Here is a 22,243-nt window from a genome sequence, read left to right on the forward strand (position 1 = left end):
AACCAAAAAAAAAAATTAGCTGGGACTCTGCTTCTCCCCTTTCCAGACTGTTTTAATAATGTTTTTCCTCCTTCTAAGCTGCCTTTAATACCATTTCAACCTCCTTATAAAATAAAGGGTGGTGGCTGAGAGGAGAGTTGTGATACAGTGGTTTGCTTTAGGCCCATATCTTCTGAGACAGACCTAAACTCAAACACCTTAAATTAGTATGATGTTAATCTCAAGAGGGTCTGATTAAGGGAATACAGATTAATTGTTCAACTCAGTTTAACTACTAGAAAAACAACTTCCAAATCCTCTGTAAGTGAATCAACAGCATTATTAATTAAGTTTACCTAAATCTGTCCATAGTATTTATTTATCATCTACTATGCACTCAACTCTGTGATGGGGGAATCCAAAAGAAATATAAAGCATAATGTCTGCCCTCAAAGAGCATGGGGAGACAAGACTAGAACTTATGAAATATTAGTACAAAACAACACAGGTAATTGAGTATGAATAAGACTGATCTCCATAAGCCAGGGAAGAAAATAAAGTTCAATTATTTTAAAGCAATACATTATATATAATTAGAAGCCTTGTACAGACTAAAAGATGTCACAGGAATTCAGAGAATAGGAAGATCAATAAAGATTGGGAGAGTTGAGGAAGGCTTTCTTGAGGAGGTGAGAATTGAGCTGACCCTTCAAAAATGGATAGAAGTTGGTTAAGGTGGGAATGAAGGTTGCACTTCCTGAAGTGGATTGTGATTACAGCCAAGCCCTTGGTTTGCTAGGTTAGTAAACTCCATTATGCAAGGATGCTTATTTTCTTATTTTTTATATCTAGGAAGGCATTTTGCATTCTATTACTATCAAGGAAACGACCTATACTATAAAGGACCACATCAATGTACAAGCCTCTGTGAAGAATATTATATTTTCTCCTGATTATAAACGGATACTACTACAAACAGAAGAAGTATGTAAGATGAATTCCTGTCATAAAATGCTAATAGCATGTATCATGGAACATGTTCTTTTATTGAGGTACTTATTATAATCATATGTGAATATGTGAAGGATATATTAATTTATCCATTTAGAGAATTCTCAGGTTAGGACATCCCTCCACTCAGGCAGATTATAACCAATCTATGACTTAGTAGATGAGTCCAAGGGATTTGTCTCAGGAACTGAGAGATTAGGCCATTTATCCAGGGTCACGTAGCTCATCGATGTCAGTCAAAGGATTTGAACCCAGGTCTTTTTGGCTCCAAAGTCAGCATTCTATGCATTATATGAATGGCAGCTGGAGAGCCAGGGACCTTCTCTTCCTTCTGCCTTTCCCTTTTTAGCTTTCTTTTATGTATCATCTTTCTTAATTAGGTTGTAAGCTCCTTACAAGTTTTTTTATATCGCCAGGGCTTACCAGAGTGCCTGGCACATAGCTGGCACTTGAATGTTTGTTGACTAACTGACATCACACAGCCTCTCTCTTATTATGTTTAACCGATGTCACATGTTTTTGTTCTCCCAGGCTGTTATCACTGTTCTTGGGTCACTTTCGTATACATAGTTATTTACTTCGACAAGACACTGTATTCCACCCTTGTTTCCTTTATCTTCCGTTGTTTTTGCTTTACTAATCAAAACCCTGGCTCACCCTCAACATTTACCTTCTTTTTCAAGCTGGTAGGTACAGCCACAAGAAGTCACAAAAGCAAGTGTATAGGAAGTGTTTTCTAACCTCCACTGTGTCTACCCTGCTACGCAAAATTCCTTTCATTCATCTCTCAGGAACCCCTTTCTACATTCCCCATGGCTGTTCAAAACCTTCTTTCTCTTCAAACCCCAAGTCCATCCTTTTTTACTCCTAGCAATTGAAGTAACCTTCTGCCCTATGAAGAAAACTGAGGCTGTCCATCTGAATTCCATGCTTCTTTTTCCCTTCACTCATCTTTTGTTCCTGTGTTTGAGAGAATAAGGTAGCTTTCCTCCTTGCCAAGCTAATCTCTTGATCTCTTCTCTTCGAGGATCTTGTTTTGTTAATCAATTTTTTTTTGGAATTACCTATAGCCAGGGTCAGACCTCCACTATCAGAATATCAATTTGACAACTGTGTGGAGGACGGATTGAAAAGGGAGAAACTTGAGGCAGAGAGACCAATTAGGAAACTACTGTAATAGTTTAGGTAAGGTGTTATGAAGGTCTGAAGTAGGGTGGTGGCTTGAGGGAAGAGAAAGAATAACACAGATGCAAGATATATTGTGGAGGTAAAACTGACAAGTAATTGGTAATTAACAGGATATGGAGATGAAGGAGAGAAAAAAGTTGATGATTCTGAGGATGTAAACCTGGGTGATTAGAAGGATGGTGGTATCCTCAGCAGAAATAGGGAAATTTTGAAGAAGAGAGGATTTGAGGAAATAGATATGTTCTCTTTTGCACATGTTCCGTTTTAGATACCTACATGACATCCAATTAAAGACATCCAATAGACAGTTGGTAATGTGGATCTGTAGTTCAAGAGAGACTCGGGCTGAATACAAAGATTGGACTGTTAGATGATAATTAAACCTATGGATGTCAGTGGGATCACCAAGAAGGTATATAGAGAAGAGAAGACCCAGGACAGAACCTTAACCTTAACTTCTGATCTAACTTTATATAGGATCCTAGATTTAGACTTAGAAAGGACTGCAAAAGTCATTTGTTCTAGGCTGAGCCTGGCTCAAAACATTTCCTAGTAGTTTAGATTCTATATTGAAACAATGTGAGATATTCATAGATCATTTAACAGTTAACAAAAAAAAGATTTACTCAGCCAAAGCAGTAAAAAAATTATTCAACAAGGATAGGCACTAAAAAATCTCAAGCTGATTCAGCTGAGCAAAAAACCCTCTTGCCTGTCCTACCCATCGTGATCCACCAGCCAAGTATCAGAGCATCCCTGGAATTTTGTGGCTGCTTCATACTCAAGCACTGAGGAACAACAGTCTGAGCCCTTAGTTCTCCAAGTCACACAAGTCTCAAAGAAAGTCTAAGTACCTTGTAAGGAAGAACTAGCCTTGTAGGGGGAGGGATTAGGATATTGCTCCTACCATACCATCCATCCCATTCAGCTGAGGCTGAGAAGTGTGAAGTGCCTTGCCCAGGTTCCACAAAGGTGGCCATTGTTTTCTCTCTATGACTCATAACTCTGATATCTTTCTTTTTGACTACAAACTTCCATCCTTCAATATTTCCTCTGCCTTACTCCTACAGTTATTCTTCATTTTTACTTTGACTTCCAAGAATTCTAATCCTTTCTCTCTCGGTTAGTTCATCACTTCTGTTTGGGCCTCATTTTCCTCCCTTTGCAATCTTGACCCCATAGTTAATTGATTCAACTATATAGTGCCCTTGCCTTGAATCCCATGTGTTCCTGTCTTATCATTTATGCCTTGTCAAACCCCAACCCTCACTCATCCCCCCTATCAATTCGCCTTCTCTGTACCTACTTGTGCTGCTGAATGCTTCTGGAGGAAGGTCATAACCATGCTGGTTGGATCCACTACAAATTTATGTTATTTAATCTTGACAAGGCCCTCATGGTTGTACAATAATCCTTTTATTTACTCCTAATCAATTCGTTGCAGCACTGACAATGGGTAGTGCATATATTGCATAAATTGTAGTAGAGCATAGGAGCCATTTCCCTGTTCTAGGATTAACACACAGCTGGCATTTGTGCAATCTTTTTGTCCCCATCTACTATTACTATTGCTTTAAATCTTCTGGAAAGTTCTTCAAATGGGCGTAAGGTCAGACCTAAGTCCAAATCATCCATAGACACTTCTGCCGTTTGTGACTTTTGGCAAGTCAATAAACTTTTGAGTCAGTTTCTCCAACTGTGAAATAATATTGCCTACCTCAGAGTTGTTGTGAGGATCAAATGAAATAATTGTGTAAAACTATCATTAGTACAGTACCTGGCACTGTTTATTAAATTCTTGTTCCCTACCCTCGACTACACTGGTTGTTCCAAATCTTCTAAGGCCTCTTGCAGCCTTCATTATCCTTTGTCTCTCAGCAGAAGATCTCACTTCTCACTTTAACAAGAAAACAGAAGCCATCTGTTATGGGCTGCCTTTTCCCCCTTATTCTAGACCTCAAAGCTGCTCGATCTTATCTCCCATTCTTTCCTCCAGTTTCTAGGTTACATTAATGGAAGTATTAGATCCCCTGTCTAGAGGATCACTGTTCAGACCATATCTGGAGTATTATATTCAGTTTCACATACCATACTTAAAGAATGATACTGACAACCAGAGGTTTTTTAAGTTGCCTTATTAAGAACGATTATAAGAACTTCATTATTTAGTTTTGAGAAGAAACTACAGAGAGATATTACAGTTGTCTGAAGGTCTATCATATAGGAGAGGAGTTAGGCTTGTTCTGTATTGCTTCAGAGCACAGAAATATATTGACTGGGAGGTAAATTCTCATTAGGTAAGAGGTTTCGGTAACTACTGTGTTCTAACAATGGATTAATTATAACCAATATTTGTTAAGCAATTTATTATTTGCAAAGAATTTTACATACATTATGTCCTTTGAGCCTCACAACAACTCTGTGAGGTATTATGGATATTATTATCTATTTTGCAACTGGGGAACTGGAAGCCTAGAGAAGTCATGACTTGTTTATCATCATATAACTAAGTAAATGCCAGAGGTTGCTTCTGAGTCCAACACACTATCCACTGTAGCATCAGAGTTTGCATTCTACTGTCATAGCTTCATGAACCTTTACACTATGAACATCAGAGTAGAACTGTTATAAAGATCAAATGAGATAATGTATGTAAAGAGCTGTGCAAAACTTAAAATGTTATGTAAATGTTAATCACTGCTGTTAATGCTATCATTTTATTTTTGAAAAGAGGAAATTAAATTGAGCTAAATTAAATTCATGGTTAAATTTGGTCAACTGATCCATTGGAAAACCAGAAGTCTCCAAGCTTGGCTCTATGATTATAACTTCTTTTGTGTATGTTTTAGGCATAACTCTTTAAGAGATGAATTAATTCTTTTAGCAGTTGAATTTGTAATCTGTAAAATAATTCATGAATTCACCACTATTTTCTTCAAAGGTTTATTTCAAGGTTTCAAAAAAAGCTAAGTTATATTATACTTGCAGCAAACAGATTGTTTTCAAATGATTTTTAAATTGTGTTTGACAGGGATCTGTTTTTTACTATACCTTTGATGAAAAGGCAAAAATTGAAACAATCTTGGATGCATCTGGTGGCCTTATACAGGCAATTGACTTTGTCACACTTGGAAACCAATATTGCATGGTGAGAATTTTCTGATATTTCTGAACTGTGAATACCTGACTATATACAACTTAAATATGTACCAAATCCTGGTAAAAGCATTGATTTCACTACATTTTAGGTACAAATTCTTTCTCTCCCTTACTGTCCTGCCACCCCATTAAAAAAAAACCAAGAAAAACAAAACCTGTTACACACATATATAGTCAAGCAAAACAAATTTCTGCATTGACCATGTTTAAGAAATGGAAAGAAGCCCATAATCCTCAGTTTGTACTCAAGAATCCATCAATGCTCCATCTGGAAGTAGGTAGCATGTTTCCTCATGAGTCTTTTGGAACTGTGGTTGTTCATTGTGTTAATCAGAGTTCCCAAGCTTTTCAAACTGATTGTTTTTACAATATTGTTATTGTATAAATTGTTCTCCTGGTTTGGCTTACTTCACTTTGTAACAGTTCATACATGTTTTCTCAAGTTTTTCTTGAAATCATCCCCTTGTTCATCCTTTACCCAATCAATAGGCACTTGTTTATTTTTCAGTTCTTTGACATAATATAAAAAGATGCTATAAATATTTTTGTATATGTGGGTCCTTTTCCTCTTTCTTTGGTCTCTCTGGGAAATAAATAGATGTAGTGGTATCTGTGGGTCAAAGAGTATTCTTAGTTTAACAGTTTTTTTTGGTATTATTTCAAAGTGTTTTCGAAGTGGCTAGACCAGTTCACAGTTCTGTGAACAGTGCATTAACATGCTTGTTTTCCTACGTTGCCTCCAACATTGTAATTTTCCTTTTTTGTCATCTGTGCCAATCTAATGGGTATGAGGTGGTACCACAGAGTTGTTTTAATTTGCATTTTATTATCTAATTGTGATTTAGAGCATTTTCCCATGTTGCTGTGGATAGCTTGGATTTTCTTCCTTTCTCCTCAAAACTGGCTATTCATCCCTTGACTATCAATTAAGGAATGACTTGTATTCTTATAAATTTGAATCAGTTTTCATGTATTTTAGAATTGAGATCTTGGTAGGACCAGGGATCATCTGATTGTAGGATCATCAGAGGAATTTGCTGCAAAGATTTTCCCCCCACTTTCCTCTTCTAATCTGAGCTTACTTGCTCTTTTGCTTGTGCACAAACTTTTAAACTTTATGTAATAGAAATTTTCTACTTTACCTCCTATGAACTTCTCTATCCTTTGTTTGGTCTTTAGCTCTTCCACTATCCATAAATGTGATAAGTAATTTCTTCCATGTATCTCTAATTTGCTTATGATATTGCCCTTTATGTCTAAATAACATACCTATATGGAGCTTATCTTGGAAAATGTTGTGACATGTTGGTTTACACTTAGCCTCTGCTAGACTATTTTCCAGATTTCCCAGCAGTTTTTGTCAAGTAGTGAGTTCTTGATCCATTTATCAAACACTAAGTTACTGTGCTTGTTTCTTACTATATATTGTACCTAATCTGTTCCACTGATTAACCTCTATTTATTACCCAATATTAAATTGTTTTGATGATTATGGTTTTGTAGTATAGTTTAATATTTGTAGTACGGTTTAGTATTTTCTTTCTACTTTCCACCCCTCCCCAATTAATCCCTTGATTTTCTTGACATGCTGTTCCTCTAGATGAATTTTGTTATTATTTTTCCTAGTCCTATAAAGTAATCCTTTGATAGTTTGACTGTTATGAAACAGAACAAGGTAGTATTTAGGTAGTATTGCCACTTTATTATATTGGCTCACTCTACTTATGAACAGTTAATATTTCTTCAATTATTTATATCTATCTTCATTTGTGTTTTGTATTTAAAGATGTATTATAGTTTTGTAATTGTGTTCATATAGTTCTTATATGTGTCTTGGCAGGTAGACTGCCAAGTATTTTGTGCTATCTATAGTTAATTTAAATGTAATTTCTCTTTCTATCTCTTCCTGCTGAATTTTGTTGATGATATACAGAAATGATGATGATTCGTGCAGGTTTATTTTATATCCTGCAATTTTGCTAAAGTCATTAATTGTTTCAATTAGCTTTTTAGCTGACTCTCTTGGGTTTTCTAAGTAGACCATCAAATGTAAAAAGTGATAATTTTGTTTCTTGTTTGTTATGCTTATTCACTCAATATCTTTTTCTTATTTTATTGCCTTTACATTTCTAGTACTATATTGAATAGCAGTGGTGAGATCCGTGGACATCATTGCCTTATCCTTAATCATATTGGAAAGGCTTCTTGTTTATACTCATTACAGATAATTTGATTCTTGGTTTTAGATAGATACTACTCATCATATCAAGAAAAGCTCTGTTTATTCTTAAGCTTTCTAGTGTTGCTGTTGTTTATGAAAACAAGAATGGATGTTGTTATCTGGACAAAAGTTTTTAGGCTTCTATTGATATAGGCGTATGATTTTGTTGTTTTTGTTAACATGTTTAAATACAATCATAGTTTTCTAAATATTGAACAAGTCTACATTCCTGATAGAAATACAGCCTGGTCATAGTATATTATCTTTGTGATATGTTGCTGGAGTATTTTTCCTAATATTTTATTTAAATATTTGCATCAATATTCATTAGGGAAATTGGTCTATAGCTTTCTTTCTTGGTTTTGAGTTGCTCTGGGTTAGGTATTGAGATCATATTTGTGTAACAGAAGGAATTTTGTAGGACCCTTTCTTTTCCTATGTTTTCAGTTTTAACTGTTTTTTTAAATGTTTTGGAGAATTTGCTTATAAATCCACATGTTCCTAGGGTTTTTTCTTTGCACATTCATTTATGGATTGTTTAATTTCTTTTTCTAATATAGGGCAATTTAAGTACTCTATTTTTCTGTTCTATTGATCTGGGCAATTTATATTTTTGCAAATATTCATCCGTTTCATGTTGCCTCATTGTTTTCATTATGTTTTATGAAATTATCATTTTTGTGACTTGTACTTTGATGCACTCAATCTTTAAGATTTAGTTATTTAGCTTCCATTTTTTAAATCTTCAATTTTTTAATACGATCTCATTGCATTGATAAATGTGTTAAAATCACTGTGCAAAAAGGTGCAAGCCGGAGGGAAGGAGTAAGAGCCTGAAGATTGTGGTAGTCAAGCTAAATCCAAATAGTTTTATAATCTGTAGCAACAAGCCTCCAAAGGGAACAATATCATTACAATGTAAAGATTGTAATGTTGTTTCAGACACCTGAAAAGGGAAAAAGAAAATGTTATTGGCTTTTTCCTTGTAGACCAACCCTATACTATCTTCCCAAATGGTCATTTAAATACATTACTTGTAAGAGTTAAATATTCAGCAAACAAATCAACTTTATCCCTTATCTGAGACATTTATATCAGATTTTTTAAAATAGAAGTGAAATTATTAAAACATATCACATGAGAAAGTGAAAACCTCTGACATATTTGTTTCATTCTATTCAAACCAATAGACTCGAGATGGAGTTTGTTGCTGCTAAGTCATTTTTCAGTTGTGTCTGACTCTTTAACCCCACTTGGAGTTTTCTTGGCAGAGATACTAGAGTGGCTTGCCATTTCCTTTGCCAGCTAATTTTATACATTAGAAACTGAGGCAAACAGGCTTAAGTGACTTTCACAGACATTTACATAGCTAGTAAATGTCTGAGGCCAGATTTGAACTCATGAGGTTGAGTTTTCCTAACTCTAGGTCTAGGACTCTATTCACTATGCCACCTAGTTGTCCCAGATGTATTTTAGGCAATGGATTATTCCCTTCATTGGCTCTGATGTTAAAGTTGTGGTCAACTCAAGAAACTTACCTTGTTATTCAAATGGTCTACCAACAAGTTCATAAAGAAATTATGAGGCAACAACCCAGATGAACTCTCTCAACATTCCCCTCCAAACAATTTTAAAATAATGCATCAAATTTTGGAGTGGCAGAGCCAACAAGAGTTGAAGATGAGACATGTTTTTCTGGGATCTGTGACACCAGGGTGGAAGCCTGTATGGAATGCGCACAAGTGGAGGCAACAGTGGCTATAGCAGCAGTAGAAGCTTTGGGAACTCTCAGCCCAGAGAAGGTAAGGGGGTAGGACAACTGGATAGAAAGAGATTACAGAGGACCCAGTGCTGGCACTGGGTTCAGCTGGTGCTGATTGGCAACTCTACTGCCTATATGCAGTTCTGGGTCACAGTTCCAGGATGGAAAGGAGCACTTGTGGCCAGTCACAAGGGAGCAGTGGCCCTGATCACAGTTCCAGGGCCAAGAAGAGTGCTAGAGCTTGCAGTGGCAGGGGAATAGGACATCTAGTCACAGTTCCAGGGTCAAGAGCAGTGCTAGAGCTTGTGGCTTCAGGGAACCAGGGGCCCTTGCTGGGTAAACAACAGAGTGCCGAGACAGCATTCCCCACACCTTTCCCATCATACTACCTTGGAAACACCAAAAACTTGCAGACTCTTACAACTAGCTCTGAAAACAGTAGTACAAAAAAGCCTAAAGCTTGGGACAGTGCCTCCTCACCCCTTAGGCGAGCAGAGTCCAATTTCAACTAGCATTCAAAGTCAAGAAATAGGCTGATAAAAATTAGCAAACAAACAAACAAAAAGAACTTCACCATAAAAAGCTACTGTGGTAGCACGGAAGAAGAGGAGACAAACTCAAGAGATGACATAGAAACAGTTACAACCAAAGCCTGAAAGAAAAAATTATAAATCGACATGAACAAAAATTACTGGAAGACTTAAAGAAAGAAATGAGTAATAGAGGAAAAATTGGGGAAAGAAATGAGAGTGATAACAATAAAATTATGAAAAGTGAATAAGAGAGAGAAGAAGCAAAATAGAATGGAAGGAAATACACATTTAGTGATAATAATTATGAATTTGAATGAGACCCATAAAACAGAAGTGGACAGCAGAGTGGATTAGAAATCAGAATCCACCAGTATGTTGTATACAAGGGACACACTTGAAACAGAAAGAGACACACAGTTAAAATAAAGGGCTGGAGGAGAATCTAATATGCTTCAGCTGAAGTAAAAAAGGAAGTGGTAGCAATCATGATCTCAAACAAAGCAAAAGCAAAAACAGAAGACCTAATTAAAAGAAATAATCAGGGAAACTATATTTTGCTAAACAGTACCATGGACAATCAAATCATATCAAAAATTTTTATAGCAAGTTTCTCTCATAAAGTCCTCATTTCTTTTTTTTCTCTTAATTATTTTATTATTTAATATTTTAGTTTTCAACATTGATTTCCACAAGATTTTGAATTATAAATTTTCTCCCCATTTCTACCCTCACCCCCCGTTCCAAGATGGCATATATTCTGCTTGCCCCATTCCCCAGTCAGCCCTCCCTTCTGTCACCCCACTCCCCTCCCCATCCCCTTTCCCCTTTATTTCTTGTAGGGCAGGATAGATTTCTATGCCCCATTCCCTATATATCTTATTTCTCAGTTGCATGCAAAAACAACTTTTTTTGAGCATCTTCTTTTAAAACTTTGAGTTCCAAATTCTCTCCCCTCTTCCCTTCCCACCCACCCTCCCCAAGAAGGCAAGTAATTCAACATCGGCCACACATGTATCATTATGTAAAACCCTTCCACAATACTCATATTGTGAAAAACTAACTATATTTCCCTCCATCCTATCCTGTCCCCCTTTATTCAATTTTCTCCCTTGACCCTGTCCCTTTTCAAAAGTGTTCACTTTTGATTACCTCCTCCCCCTATCTGCCCTCCCTTCTATCATCCCCCCTTCTTGTCCCCTTCCCCTTACTTTCCTGTGGGGTAAGATGCTTGATTGAATGTGTATGGTATTCCCATCTCAAGTCAAATCCAATGAGAGCAAGATTCACTCATTCCCCCTCACCTGCCTCCTCTTCCCTTCCAACAGAACTTCTTTTTCTTACCACTTTTATCTGTGATAATTTACCCCATTCTATCTCTCCCTTTCTCCTTCTCTCAATATATTCCTCTCTCATCCCTTAATTTTATTTTTTTAGGTAGCATCCCTTCATATTCAACTCACCCTGTGCCTTCTGTCTGTGTGTGTGTATATATATATATATATGTATATATATATATATACACATACATATATATATGTATATATGTATATTCCCTTCAACTACCCTAATACTGAGAAAGGTCTCATGAATTACACACACCATCTTTCCATGTAGGAATGTAAACAAAACAGTTCAGCTTTAGTAAGTCCCTTATGACTTCTCTTTCTTGTTTGCCTTTTCATGCTTCTCTTGATTCTTTGTTTGAAATTCAAATTTTCTATTCAGTTCTGGTCTTTTCACTGAGAAAGCTTGAAAGTCCTCTATTTTATCAAAAATCCATATTTTCCCTTGTAGCATGATACTCAGTTTTGCTGGGTAGGTGATTCTTGGTTTTAATCCTAGCTCCTTTGACCTCTAGAATATCATATTCCAAGCCCTTCAATCCCTTAATGTAGGAACTGCTAGATCTTGTGTTATTCTGATTGTGTTTCTGCAATACTCAAATTGTTTCTTTCTGGCTGCTTTGCAGTATTTTCTCTTTGACCTGGAATTTGGCGACAATATTCCTAGGAGTTTTCTTTTTGGGATCTTTTTCAAGAGGCGATCAGTGGATTCTTTCAATTTCTATTCTAGCTCTAGAATATGAGGGCAGTTTTCCTTGATAATTTCTTGAAAGATGATGTCTAGGCTCTTTTTTGATCATGGCTTTCAGGTAGTCCAATAATTTTAAAATTACCCCTCCTGGATCTATTCTCCAGGTCAGTGGCTTTTCCAATGAGATATTTCACATTGTCTTCCATTTTTCATTCCTTTGGTTCTGTTTTATAATATCTTGATTTCTTATAAAGTCACCAGCTTCTACTTGCTCCAATCTAATTTTTAAGGTGGTATTTTCTTCAGTGGTCTTTTGGACCTCCTTTTCCATTTGGCTAATTCTGCCTTTTAAGGCATTCTTCTCCTCCCTGGCTTTTTGGAGCTCTTTTGCCATTTGGGTTAGTCTATTTTTTAAGGTGTTATTTTCTTCAGTATTTTTGGGGTCTCCTTTAGCAAGTCATTGATTTGTTTTTCATGGTTTTCTCACATCACTCTCATTTCTCCTCCCAATTTTTTCTCTACTTCTCTTACTTGCTTTTCCAAATCCTTTTGAGCTCTTCCATGGCCCGAGACCAATTCATATTTTTCTTGAAGGCTTTTGATGTAGAATTTTTGACTTTGTTGACTTCTGGCTGTATGTTTTGATCTTTGTCACCGAAAGAACATTCTAGAGTCTGAGTCTGAGTCTGTGTCCTTTTTCACTGCCTGGCCATATTCCCAGCCAATACTTGACCTTTGAGCTTGTTGTCAGGGTATGACTACTTGTAGAGAGTGCTTCGTCCCAAGCTTTAGGGGCTATTCTGCTGTTTTCAGAGCTACTTCTACTCCACTGTCACTGCAAGCTCTGCCACAGCAGTGCTCCTCCTCCCCCAATAACCACCAACCAGGATTACGACCCAGATCCAAGCAGGGCAAAGCAAGCCCTGCACTCCTGCTCTGGTCTGCTGCTTGATTCCTCCCTCTGTGTGAGCCAGGGACTCCAGAAGCAGCTGATGCTGGAGCTCCACCGCCACACCACCTCTGCCACCCCCAGGGCTGGGGCCAGACCCGCTTTCTAACCAGATCGAGCAGTTTTCCCACTAACCTGCTCCATGGTCTTTGGCATTTGTGGGTTGAGAAGTCTGGTAACTGCCACAGCGCAATGATTCATGGCCCTAAGGCCCATTCCAACTGACTCCCAGTCTGGTCTGTGCTGGCGTGGCCCATGCTGGGCTGTGCTCTGCTCCCAGCACTGTGCGATAGACCCTTCCCAGTGACCACCCAGGCTGTCCTGGGCTGGAGACCTGCTTCCCTCTACTATTTTGTGGGTTCTGCAGCTCTAGAATTTGTTCAGAGCCATTTTTACAGATGTTTGGAGCTTAAGCAAGTCCCTACTTTCCAGCCACCATCTATCAAGTCCTCATTTCTCAAATAGAAAATTGAGCCAAATTTTTAAACATAAGAGCCACTCTCCCATTGACAAATTGTCAAAGGATATAATAAGCATTTTTCATAAGAAGAAATCAAAGTTATCTATGATTATATATGCTCTATGTCACTATTGATGAGAGAAATGCAAATTAAAACAACTTTGAGGTACTATCTCACACCTATCAGAAATGACAAATGCTGGAGGAAATAGGTACATTAATAAACTGCTTGGTAGAGTAGTGAACTGGTCCAAACATTCTGGAGAACAATTTGGAACTAGGTCCAAAGAACTATGAAACTGTATACTCTTTGACCCAGCAATACCACTACTAGGTCTGTACCCAAAAGAGATCAAAGAAAAATGGAAAAGGACCTATATGTACAAAAATATTTATAGTATTTCTTGTTATGTTGGCAAAGAATTGGAAATTTAGGGAATGCTCATTAATTGGGGAATGGCTGAACAAGTTGTAGCATATGATATAAAGGAATGCTATCATGCTATATAAGAAATGACTAGGGAAGTGATTTCAGAAAAACTTGAGAAGACCTGTATGAACTAATACAAAGGGAAGTGAGAAGAACTGGGAGATCATTGTGCACAGTAACAGCAATGTTGTAATAATGATCAACTGTGAAAGACTTCGCTACTTGACTATTCTACTCTAATGATCCAAGATAATTCCAAAGGACTTATGATGAAAAAATGCTCTCTTCCTACAGAGAGAGAACTGATGAACTGTGAATACAAATTGAAGTATAATTTTCTTCTTTTTTTTTCAATTTGACTAATGTGGAAATATATTTTCCATGATTTCACATGTGTAACTCATATACTGCTTGCCTTTCTAGGGGGTGGAGGTGAAGAAGAGAATTTGGAACTTGGAATTTGGAGAATTTGGAAAAAAATGTTAAAAATAAATAATAATAGGGGATAAAATAATAATAGGGGAAAAAAAGAAATGTTGGTGTAGTAGAACAAGCATTGGCCTGAAATCAAATCTATGTTCAACTATTTGCTGCCTGTATGACCTTCAGCAAATCACTTTATTTTCTTTGCCTCAGTTTTCTCATCTCTATAAATGAGGTGATGGAAGACAGGGGTTGACTACATAAATTCTAAGGTCTCTTCCAGCTCTAAATACTATATAACAACAGAAAGCATCTTGAATTTCAAATTAATTTCATTTCAGAAGGAAAAACCTGGTCCATTCTCGAGAATTCCCAAACCAATAAAATTATATTCAAGGTCTTAATGACAAGGTGATACATAATTGATCCTCCTTTTCACCACATTAGCCAAATAGTCACTTCTCAGATTCTTTTCTTCATACCCATTCAGAAGAGGTATCAGAACACAAATCCCATGAAATTTCATGTGTTTTAAGCACTAATTCTATAAAAGGACACAAACACAAGGATAACTATGGTGAATTTTCTAGAGTCCCATGCAAATACATCAGGTAGAATTACCTCTAGTCAATTTTATTAGTCAATTTTCATATTAAAAGCAACACAGATCATCTTTATTTAGTGTTTAATTAATAGTTAAGCCATATTAAAGGTAATATTCAATGCATCTTTAAATTTAAAATGTTGATGTTGAAATTTTCACCCTGACCAAAGTTTTTTTTTGTATAAATGGGACTTATGGTTACATCTCAGGGTAAACCAGTAGAGGCTGACCTACCTTCACAAAATACAGAAAAAATTAATCTTTCATAGAAAGCATTTCTACATTGATAACTGTAGTTTTTATTATTGCATGTCTCTTACAGTCAATAACCATTTTAGGAGAATTTTATGTTTGGTTGATAGAAGATGGATATCCTGTCAGTAGATTATGCCTTAATACAGAGGTACGTATATATAAGAAGCAGGAATTTTCCTTTTGAAAGCTATAGCAGCCTACCTTTTCATTTCCACATGAACTAATCCTTGGTTCCAGCTATGGCTTTGCTGCTATATTAACTTGGTCAAGTGAATTCTTTTTTCTGGTCCTCAGTTTCCTCATATATGAACTGAGGAAACTAGACTAGATGAACTCTGAAGTTCCTTATTCAAGACAATAATAATCACAAGGTATGAATGAAAAGTAATTAAACTGATTCTAGAAATCTTGCTTAAGTCACTTTCTCTACTTGCAGTGACTATTATGCGTGATTCCATTGGTCTATAATAATTATACTAAATCTTCCTCTGATCCAAGTAAATCCATACTTTCCCTACAACTGTCAAAATCCAGTATGTGAATGACTTATCTACAGAGTTAAACCCTGTAATGTTTTCTAAGACAGATCTAGGAGGAAAATAATCCAGGTAGGAAGGGATAAGGTATCACAACTGAACCCATGTTTTTCCCAGCGTTTTTTCCACTATATATAATTTCTAAGACAGTCATCTGATCTTCTTAGTTGCCTTGGTCTACTTAGTTGCCTTGGTCTAGGTGAAGATTAGTCTAGTTTTTTCTTAGTTCAACTGAGATGTGTAGTTTTTTTTTCAAAAGACAAAAATTATATAACTTGGGGGGGGTGTAAATAAAACAAAAGCAATTACAAAGGGCAATAAACATACAGCCCTTATCCTAAATTAACTATGGTATAACTTTTGGAGTCCTGTTACTATTCCTCATTTCATCTCTGCTTTGACTGATCTAGAGCAAAAAGGGATCTGCAACCATTTAAAGGGAGCAAAGGGTATCAAATTGTCCCTAGAAGCTAGGTGTGATACTGTCTGTCACAAGTGTGTGATACTGTCTGTTCCCTAGAAGAATTAAGTGGAGAACTAGGGCTATTAGTAAGATGATAATTTGTGTTAAGCAATACTTCAGTTGTGATTGCTGATCCTTTCTTTCCCTCTGTGATAGTCCCTCGCAACAATCAAGAATTCTGAATAGATCAAATTGAATAATTGATTTTAAATACTTAATTTTGCATCATTATTATTCATAGTATGATTAATCTAACTTTAATAATGATTTTATAGCTAAAAGTAAGTAGCTCATAAACTCTTAATATATTCATGGATACATTTTCTTGACAAGGTTACATTTCCATTAAAGGTTAAATGTTTCTATGTATCCTTAGGAATTCAATTAGCTTCACCTATCAATAAGAATACTAGTAGCAGTAATAATGACTGATATTTATATCATGCATAAGATTTGCCAAGTGCTTTAATATACATGATTTTATGTGATCTTCCTATTTTACATATGAGAGGCAGTATGTTGTAGTGTATAGAGAGCCAGTATTGGAGTCAAAAAGGCCTCTGACACTTCCTGGCTGTATGACCTTGGGCAAGCTACTTAACCTCTCAGTGCTCCAAGAAACTCTCTTGAAATGGTGAAGGTACATTGGTAGAGGGAGTCTTTTCATTTGAGAGTTCATTTATACCAATAAAATCATAGATCCAACCCCAGTCCCTATCCTGTATTACATATGTATTTATAATTTATATTAGAACCTGGTGCTACCTTGCAAATCCTTGAGGGAGTTTTGATGTGAGTCTTTTATGCTAAAGCTAAAAATTTGGGCATTTGTTTTGACTAGGTAGGTGATATGGCTTGCTGCTCCTCCTCACTTACAGTGGCTGTGGGGACCACTGCAGGATATTTGCTGTTCCTTGACATTTCTAATATCAAATCCCCTCGACTTGTCCACAAAATCCTTCTGACCAGATCTTCTATAAAGCATGTGCAGTAAGTAAAACCTGGAAAAGGCGCTATTTGTGATACCTTGTATGATATGTTAGCTGATTCATGTTAACCATGAATCAATAGTTCTGAGGTCCTAACATAAAGACAATAGGCTTTTGACTTCTTTAATTATTTGCTAAATTATCAGATAATTATTTTATCCTCGTTTAATGTGGAAATGAATAACTTTTTGTTTATTGACATTCTATTTTTTGCTTTTATAATTTTAAATTTTGAGAGATTTCAAAATATTATAAAATATTTTATTTTGTGATATCATCAGGGATTAGTTGTAGGGTACCATGATGGAATAATACAGCTCCTTTTGGAAATTGTTTATATAAACCCTACATGACGGATTTTTATTTCAAACAAACTATGTTGACATAGTGTGTTTCATTCATGTCATTTTCTGTGACTGAAATCATAAGATTGAAATAAAAAAATTAGAAAGTAGGAAAGGACCTAGTTCAACCCATCCTCAAAAGGGATCCCCACTAGAACATATTGACAAGTGGTTGACAAGTATGAAAAATCTTCAAAGGGGAATCCACCATTTTTGAAGTAACCCATTCTCCCTTTGGTCAGCCCTAATTGTTAAGAAATTTTTCCCAACATCAAGTTTAAATCTGCTTCTTTGTAACTTCTTCCCATTGCTCCTAGTTCTCTCTCCAGGTCCAAACAAAAGTCTAATCTCTCCTCCACATGACTGCCCTTCAAATACTTGAAGAAGCACCTCCTGAACTAATCACCTGTATAGAATTTGAGTCCTTGGGATAATCCATATCCTTCCTCTGAACTGTTATGTCTTCTTTCCCAGAATCTAGGGTGCATAACAATACCTTGACTGGGCAAAGAAGAGGTATATCCCTGTTTTAAGGGATTGGTAAGTTTATCATATTCTTGGACATAATTTGTAAAGTGTCCATGACATTTATGCATAATCAATCTTGGTCACTATAAAGGATGCAGCCATTAGCTTGTAGCAAGGCTCCTCCTTTGTTGGATGAAATCTCTGACCTGATCTCTGGCTGAAGTGAGCTTTTATTTCTGAAGTCAAGAGTAGGGATATGGAATCCCCTTTCTGAAAAGTTGCCATCAAGGATGTCTATTTCTCCCAACATCATACCTCATTCTTTTATTACATCCTGGTCACTCTGGGATTCAGCAGGGGGAAAGAGAATTATAAATTCAGAAATAATAAACTAGAGTAAAATAGGGCCAAGTTCATAAGCATCATTATTCTCTAAGCCTCTGAAGCAAAATCTTCTGACTTAATCTGAGAATCCCTTCATCTTTCTCAAACTTGATCTATAAAAGATTGCCATGTGAATTGACTCCCCTCTTCTCTAAAGAAGGAACAGCCTCATCTTTTCTTTCACCATTCCCAATACCCCTTTGACTTTAAAACGTTAACAAAACTGTGTCTGGTGTAGAGGAAAGAACATGGACTTTGGAGTGAGGAGACTAGGTCTACAGCTATGACAATGACCAGATGTGTGACCAGGGAAACTCACTTGACTTCTCTGAACTTCATTGTCATACAGCATGACAAAGGGTTAGACTTGAATTCCAAAAAATTTGGATTCTATTCATCTCAGGTGCTTACTTGGCTGTGAGACCAATGGAAAATCACAGAGCTTCATAGTGCTTCCTCATCTGTAAAATGGGCGTAATAGTCTTCAAATTACCTACCCCAAAGGGCTATCATGAAGAATGTATTTTTGCAAACCTTAAGTGGCTTATAGATTTGAGTTCTTATTATTAAAGCATACGTGGAAATTATTATAGTCACTATTGTTATCATCATGATGTTTATTTCCACAGGGAAATCTGAATTAATCTAGAAGTCTAGAAAGGCCAGTTCACAGTATTTTATCTGACTCTTTCATGCTTAGGCAGAACAAGTCCCTGAAATCTGTTTCTTGAAACCAGCCACTTACTAATTACACTTTATCCTCTCAGACAAAGTAATATGATTGTGAAAGAAATAGACACGTCATGATAGTTTTCCCATAACCTCAAAAACATTATGAAATAGCACCTTGAATGTTCACAAATATAAATCCCTCCTTAACAGAAAATACTTAAAATCACCATCTAAAAGAGAGGCTGATACTGAAAATGTATTATTCTCTTAGACTTACTGTATTTATTCAGAATTATTTGTAAAAGTCCATTTTGATTTCAGCTCCTATGGAAGCTGGATTAGATGTGTTCTTTGTGGCCTCAAAGGGCATAGAACTACCACCAGTGGGTAGAAAATATAGAAAGTTAGATTTCAGGAGACTCTACAAAGCCCTACCTACTCCAATGCCTCTTTATGGCAAGAAAGTAATCCTGGCCTTTTGAAGGCTATCCCGATGGAGCACACACTTTGGCAAGTTCATGATGGCTGTTTAAGTAATGGCACCAGAAAAAGACTAATCTATTTTCTGAGGATCAACCTAGCTGATTGCAAAATTAGGTTGTCTGGTCATCCAGAAATTGATTCTTTGGCTGTAGTAATCTACACAATGAAAAAAACACAAAAATGGCCCTCAAGCCTGTAGAGATTCTTTTCTTTTCTACAATGACAGTTGGAAGTATGTCAAAAAGGGGATCACACAGTCTACAATTTTTTAAGACAGCCTATGAATTTAGGTAGCTTAGCTCTTTACTAATGATTGGAATGACTGAATTATATCATTCTCGACACTCTTGTGGTAAACAAACCGGAACAAAGAAGGAGAAACTGTATTCAGATGGAAGATTGGCTCACAAGTTCTCAATGGAGAGACAAATGAAGGAGGTGGTGGAATTGGTTTTACAGTGTAAACAAAATCAACAAACATCATTTCCTAGATTATTAGATTTCCTTACATTGCAGGATTCATGATAAGTATTTACAAAAAGCCTCCTATGAAAATCATTGTCGTTTATGCATCAACATTTGCTATAGAGAATGAAGGGGTAGAGAAAATCCCACAAACTTAGTAAGATCCTCCAAATGAAATTAATATATATATACTTTGATACTCAGTGACTTCAATGAAAAGATGATAAGAAATGAGGATGGCATATCATATGCTGGAAAACATAGAGTAGGAAAAAGAGAAGCCAAATGATTTTAGTCTCCATGAAAGTTTCATACCTATACATGATGAATTCTTTTATTTGAGAAAAGAACTCATGTATAACTAAACAACTGCATCCTAACCTATTTAAATGTTGATGAGGAAAATGGGATAGGGATCAAACAAATGACATAGGGACCAATTTACAAGAATGTCATAACAAAATTTAACTAATAGAAACCGATTACCATAATGAGGATACCTAAAGAAACTAAAACAACCTACACAAATATTGACTTACTTGTCATGGGGAGGATATTATCTCATAAGACAGAGAGAAGTAGTGAAATGTAAATGTAAAACCAGTGTAAAGAAACTTATCTCATGGGCATGTAAGAATTAAAATAAGAAAACAGAAGAAAAAATGGAAAAAATCTACCAAGATTTTGTAACTAACTCTTCATCATCAAATCTCAGATGGAATTATAGAGGATATAGAATAGAGCTAAAGAGAACAGAAAAAGGAAAAGTAGTTGAAATAAACTAATTGTCTAGCGAAGAGATCTATGCTAGAGGCAGTTAATAAGGTATATGAAAGAAGTGAAAATACCAAAAGGGTTGGAAAAAATCCATTGCCAAAAAAGTGAGCAAGAGGAACAACTATCAACCTACATGTCTAGTTTACCAGTCCAGTGGTATAGTAGTTAGAGTGCTAGACTTAAGAATCAGAAATATCTGAGTTCAAAGTCGGCCACAGACACTCTAGCTTCATGACCCTGAGCAAGTCACTTAACTTCTCAACATCAGTTCCCTCATCTATAAAATGTGGATAATTATAGCACCTCCTTTAAAGGATTGTTGTAATGATTAAATGAGATAATATATGTGAAGCAAATTTTCAAGTGCCACATAAACATTAGCTAAGTAAAATTTTCCTGAGGATAACTTATATAAGCAATGAGGTCTTCCTTGATGAGGTTCTTTAGAACAGAATGTGAAGGCTTTTGCATGTGATATTCCACAGTGAAACACAACTATACCATCACAAAATTGGCTATAAGATATAGATAATCAGAGATTCCACTATGTTTAATATTTATTGATTTTAAAAAATTATTTCAGTAGAGCAAAACACTCTCCTTAAAGGCTCTCTTCTAACAAGATCTCTCCTATGTACCTAATACAGAAGGTGTCTCAAACTTTCTAACCACTTATTTTCTCAAACTATTCAATTCCTATGATCTACTCTATGACATCTCAGTCATACACAAAGGTTGTCATGCACTTGATCTTGCCAATGCCTACAAATGCACCACTTGTATGTTCAAGAAGCCTGAAATCCCCTTATCTGACCATAATCTATCGTCTTTCCACCACTCCCTCTGCCTACCCTTGCCAAACTCTTTACCCACACCATGAGGAGTCCCTCAACCCCTCAGTTCTTTCCCAGGCTATCTCACCTGCACTTGCCACTCTCTCGTTTTCCCATCTTGATCTTTAGGTGAACCAGTTCAACTCTACTCTATCCTCTTCTCATTTTTTCCCCTTTACATTTTTTTCAGTTCTAAACATTCACTTTTATAAGAATTTGAGTTCCAAATTTTTTTCTCCCTCTCTCCCTTCCCCCATCCCCAAGATGGCATGCAATCTGATATAGGCTATATATGTACCATCATATTAAAACATATTTTCACATTAGTCATATTATAAAAGAAAAATCAAAACAAAAGGGGAAAACCATGAGAAAGAAAAAACAAATGAAAATAGTATGCTTCAATTTGCATTCAGACTCCATAGTTCTTTCTCTGGTTGTGGAAAGCATTTTCCATCATGAATCTTTTGGAATAGTCTTAGATCATTGTATTGCTGAGAAAAGCTAACTATCAAAGTTGGTCATTGTACAATGTTGCTGTTACCATGTACAATGTTCTCATGGTTCTGCTCACTTTACTCAGCATCAATTCATACAAGTCTTTCCAGGTTTCCTGAAGTCTTCCTGCTCATCATTTCTTATGGAACAATAGTATTCCATTACATTCATATTCCACAATTTGTTCAGCCATTCCCCAGTTGATGGGCATCCCCTTAATTTCCAATTCTTTGCCACCACAAAAAGAGCTGCTATAAATATTTTTTGTACATGTCGGTCCTCTTCCCTTTTTTTTTGATTGTGTTGGGATACAGACCTAGTAA

General features: G+C 36.2%; 1 protein-coding gene across 1 annotated transcript in view; it reads left to right on the plus strand.

Moving 5' to 3' along the window:
• The window catches only part of LOC118829601 (cilia- and flagella-associated protein 43-like), a gene marked incomplete at its 5' end in the record, with an annotated part of 163,249 nt that overhangs the window by 42,171 nt on the left and 98,835 nt on the right, over positions 1 to 22,243 (plus strand). Inside the window, 4 exons of the mRNA XM_036736554.1 lie at positions 832 to 963; positions 5,210 to 5,326; positions 15,076 to 15,156; positions 16,849 to 16,997. Coding sequence (XP_036592449.1) covers positions 832 to 963; positions 5,210 to 5,326; positions 15,076 to 15,156; positions 16,849 to 16,997 — 479 coding nt within the window. The remainder of the gene's footprint in view (positions 1 to 831; positions 964 to 5,209; positions 5,327 to 15,075; positions 15,157 to 16,848; positions 16,998 to 22,243) is intronic.

Source organism: Trichosurus vulpecula, chromosome 8, assembly GCF_011100635.1.
Source record: "Trichosurus vulpecula isolate mTriVul1 chromosome 8, mTriVul1.pri, whole genome shotgun sequence".
Lineage (NCBI taxonomy): Eukaryota > Metazoa > Chordata > Mammalia > Diprotodontia > Phalangeridae > Trichosurus > Trichosurus vulpecula.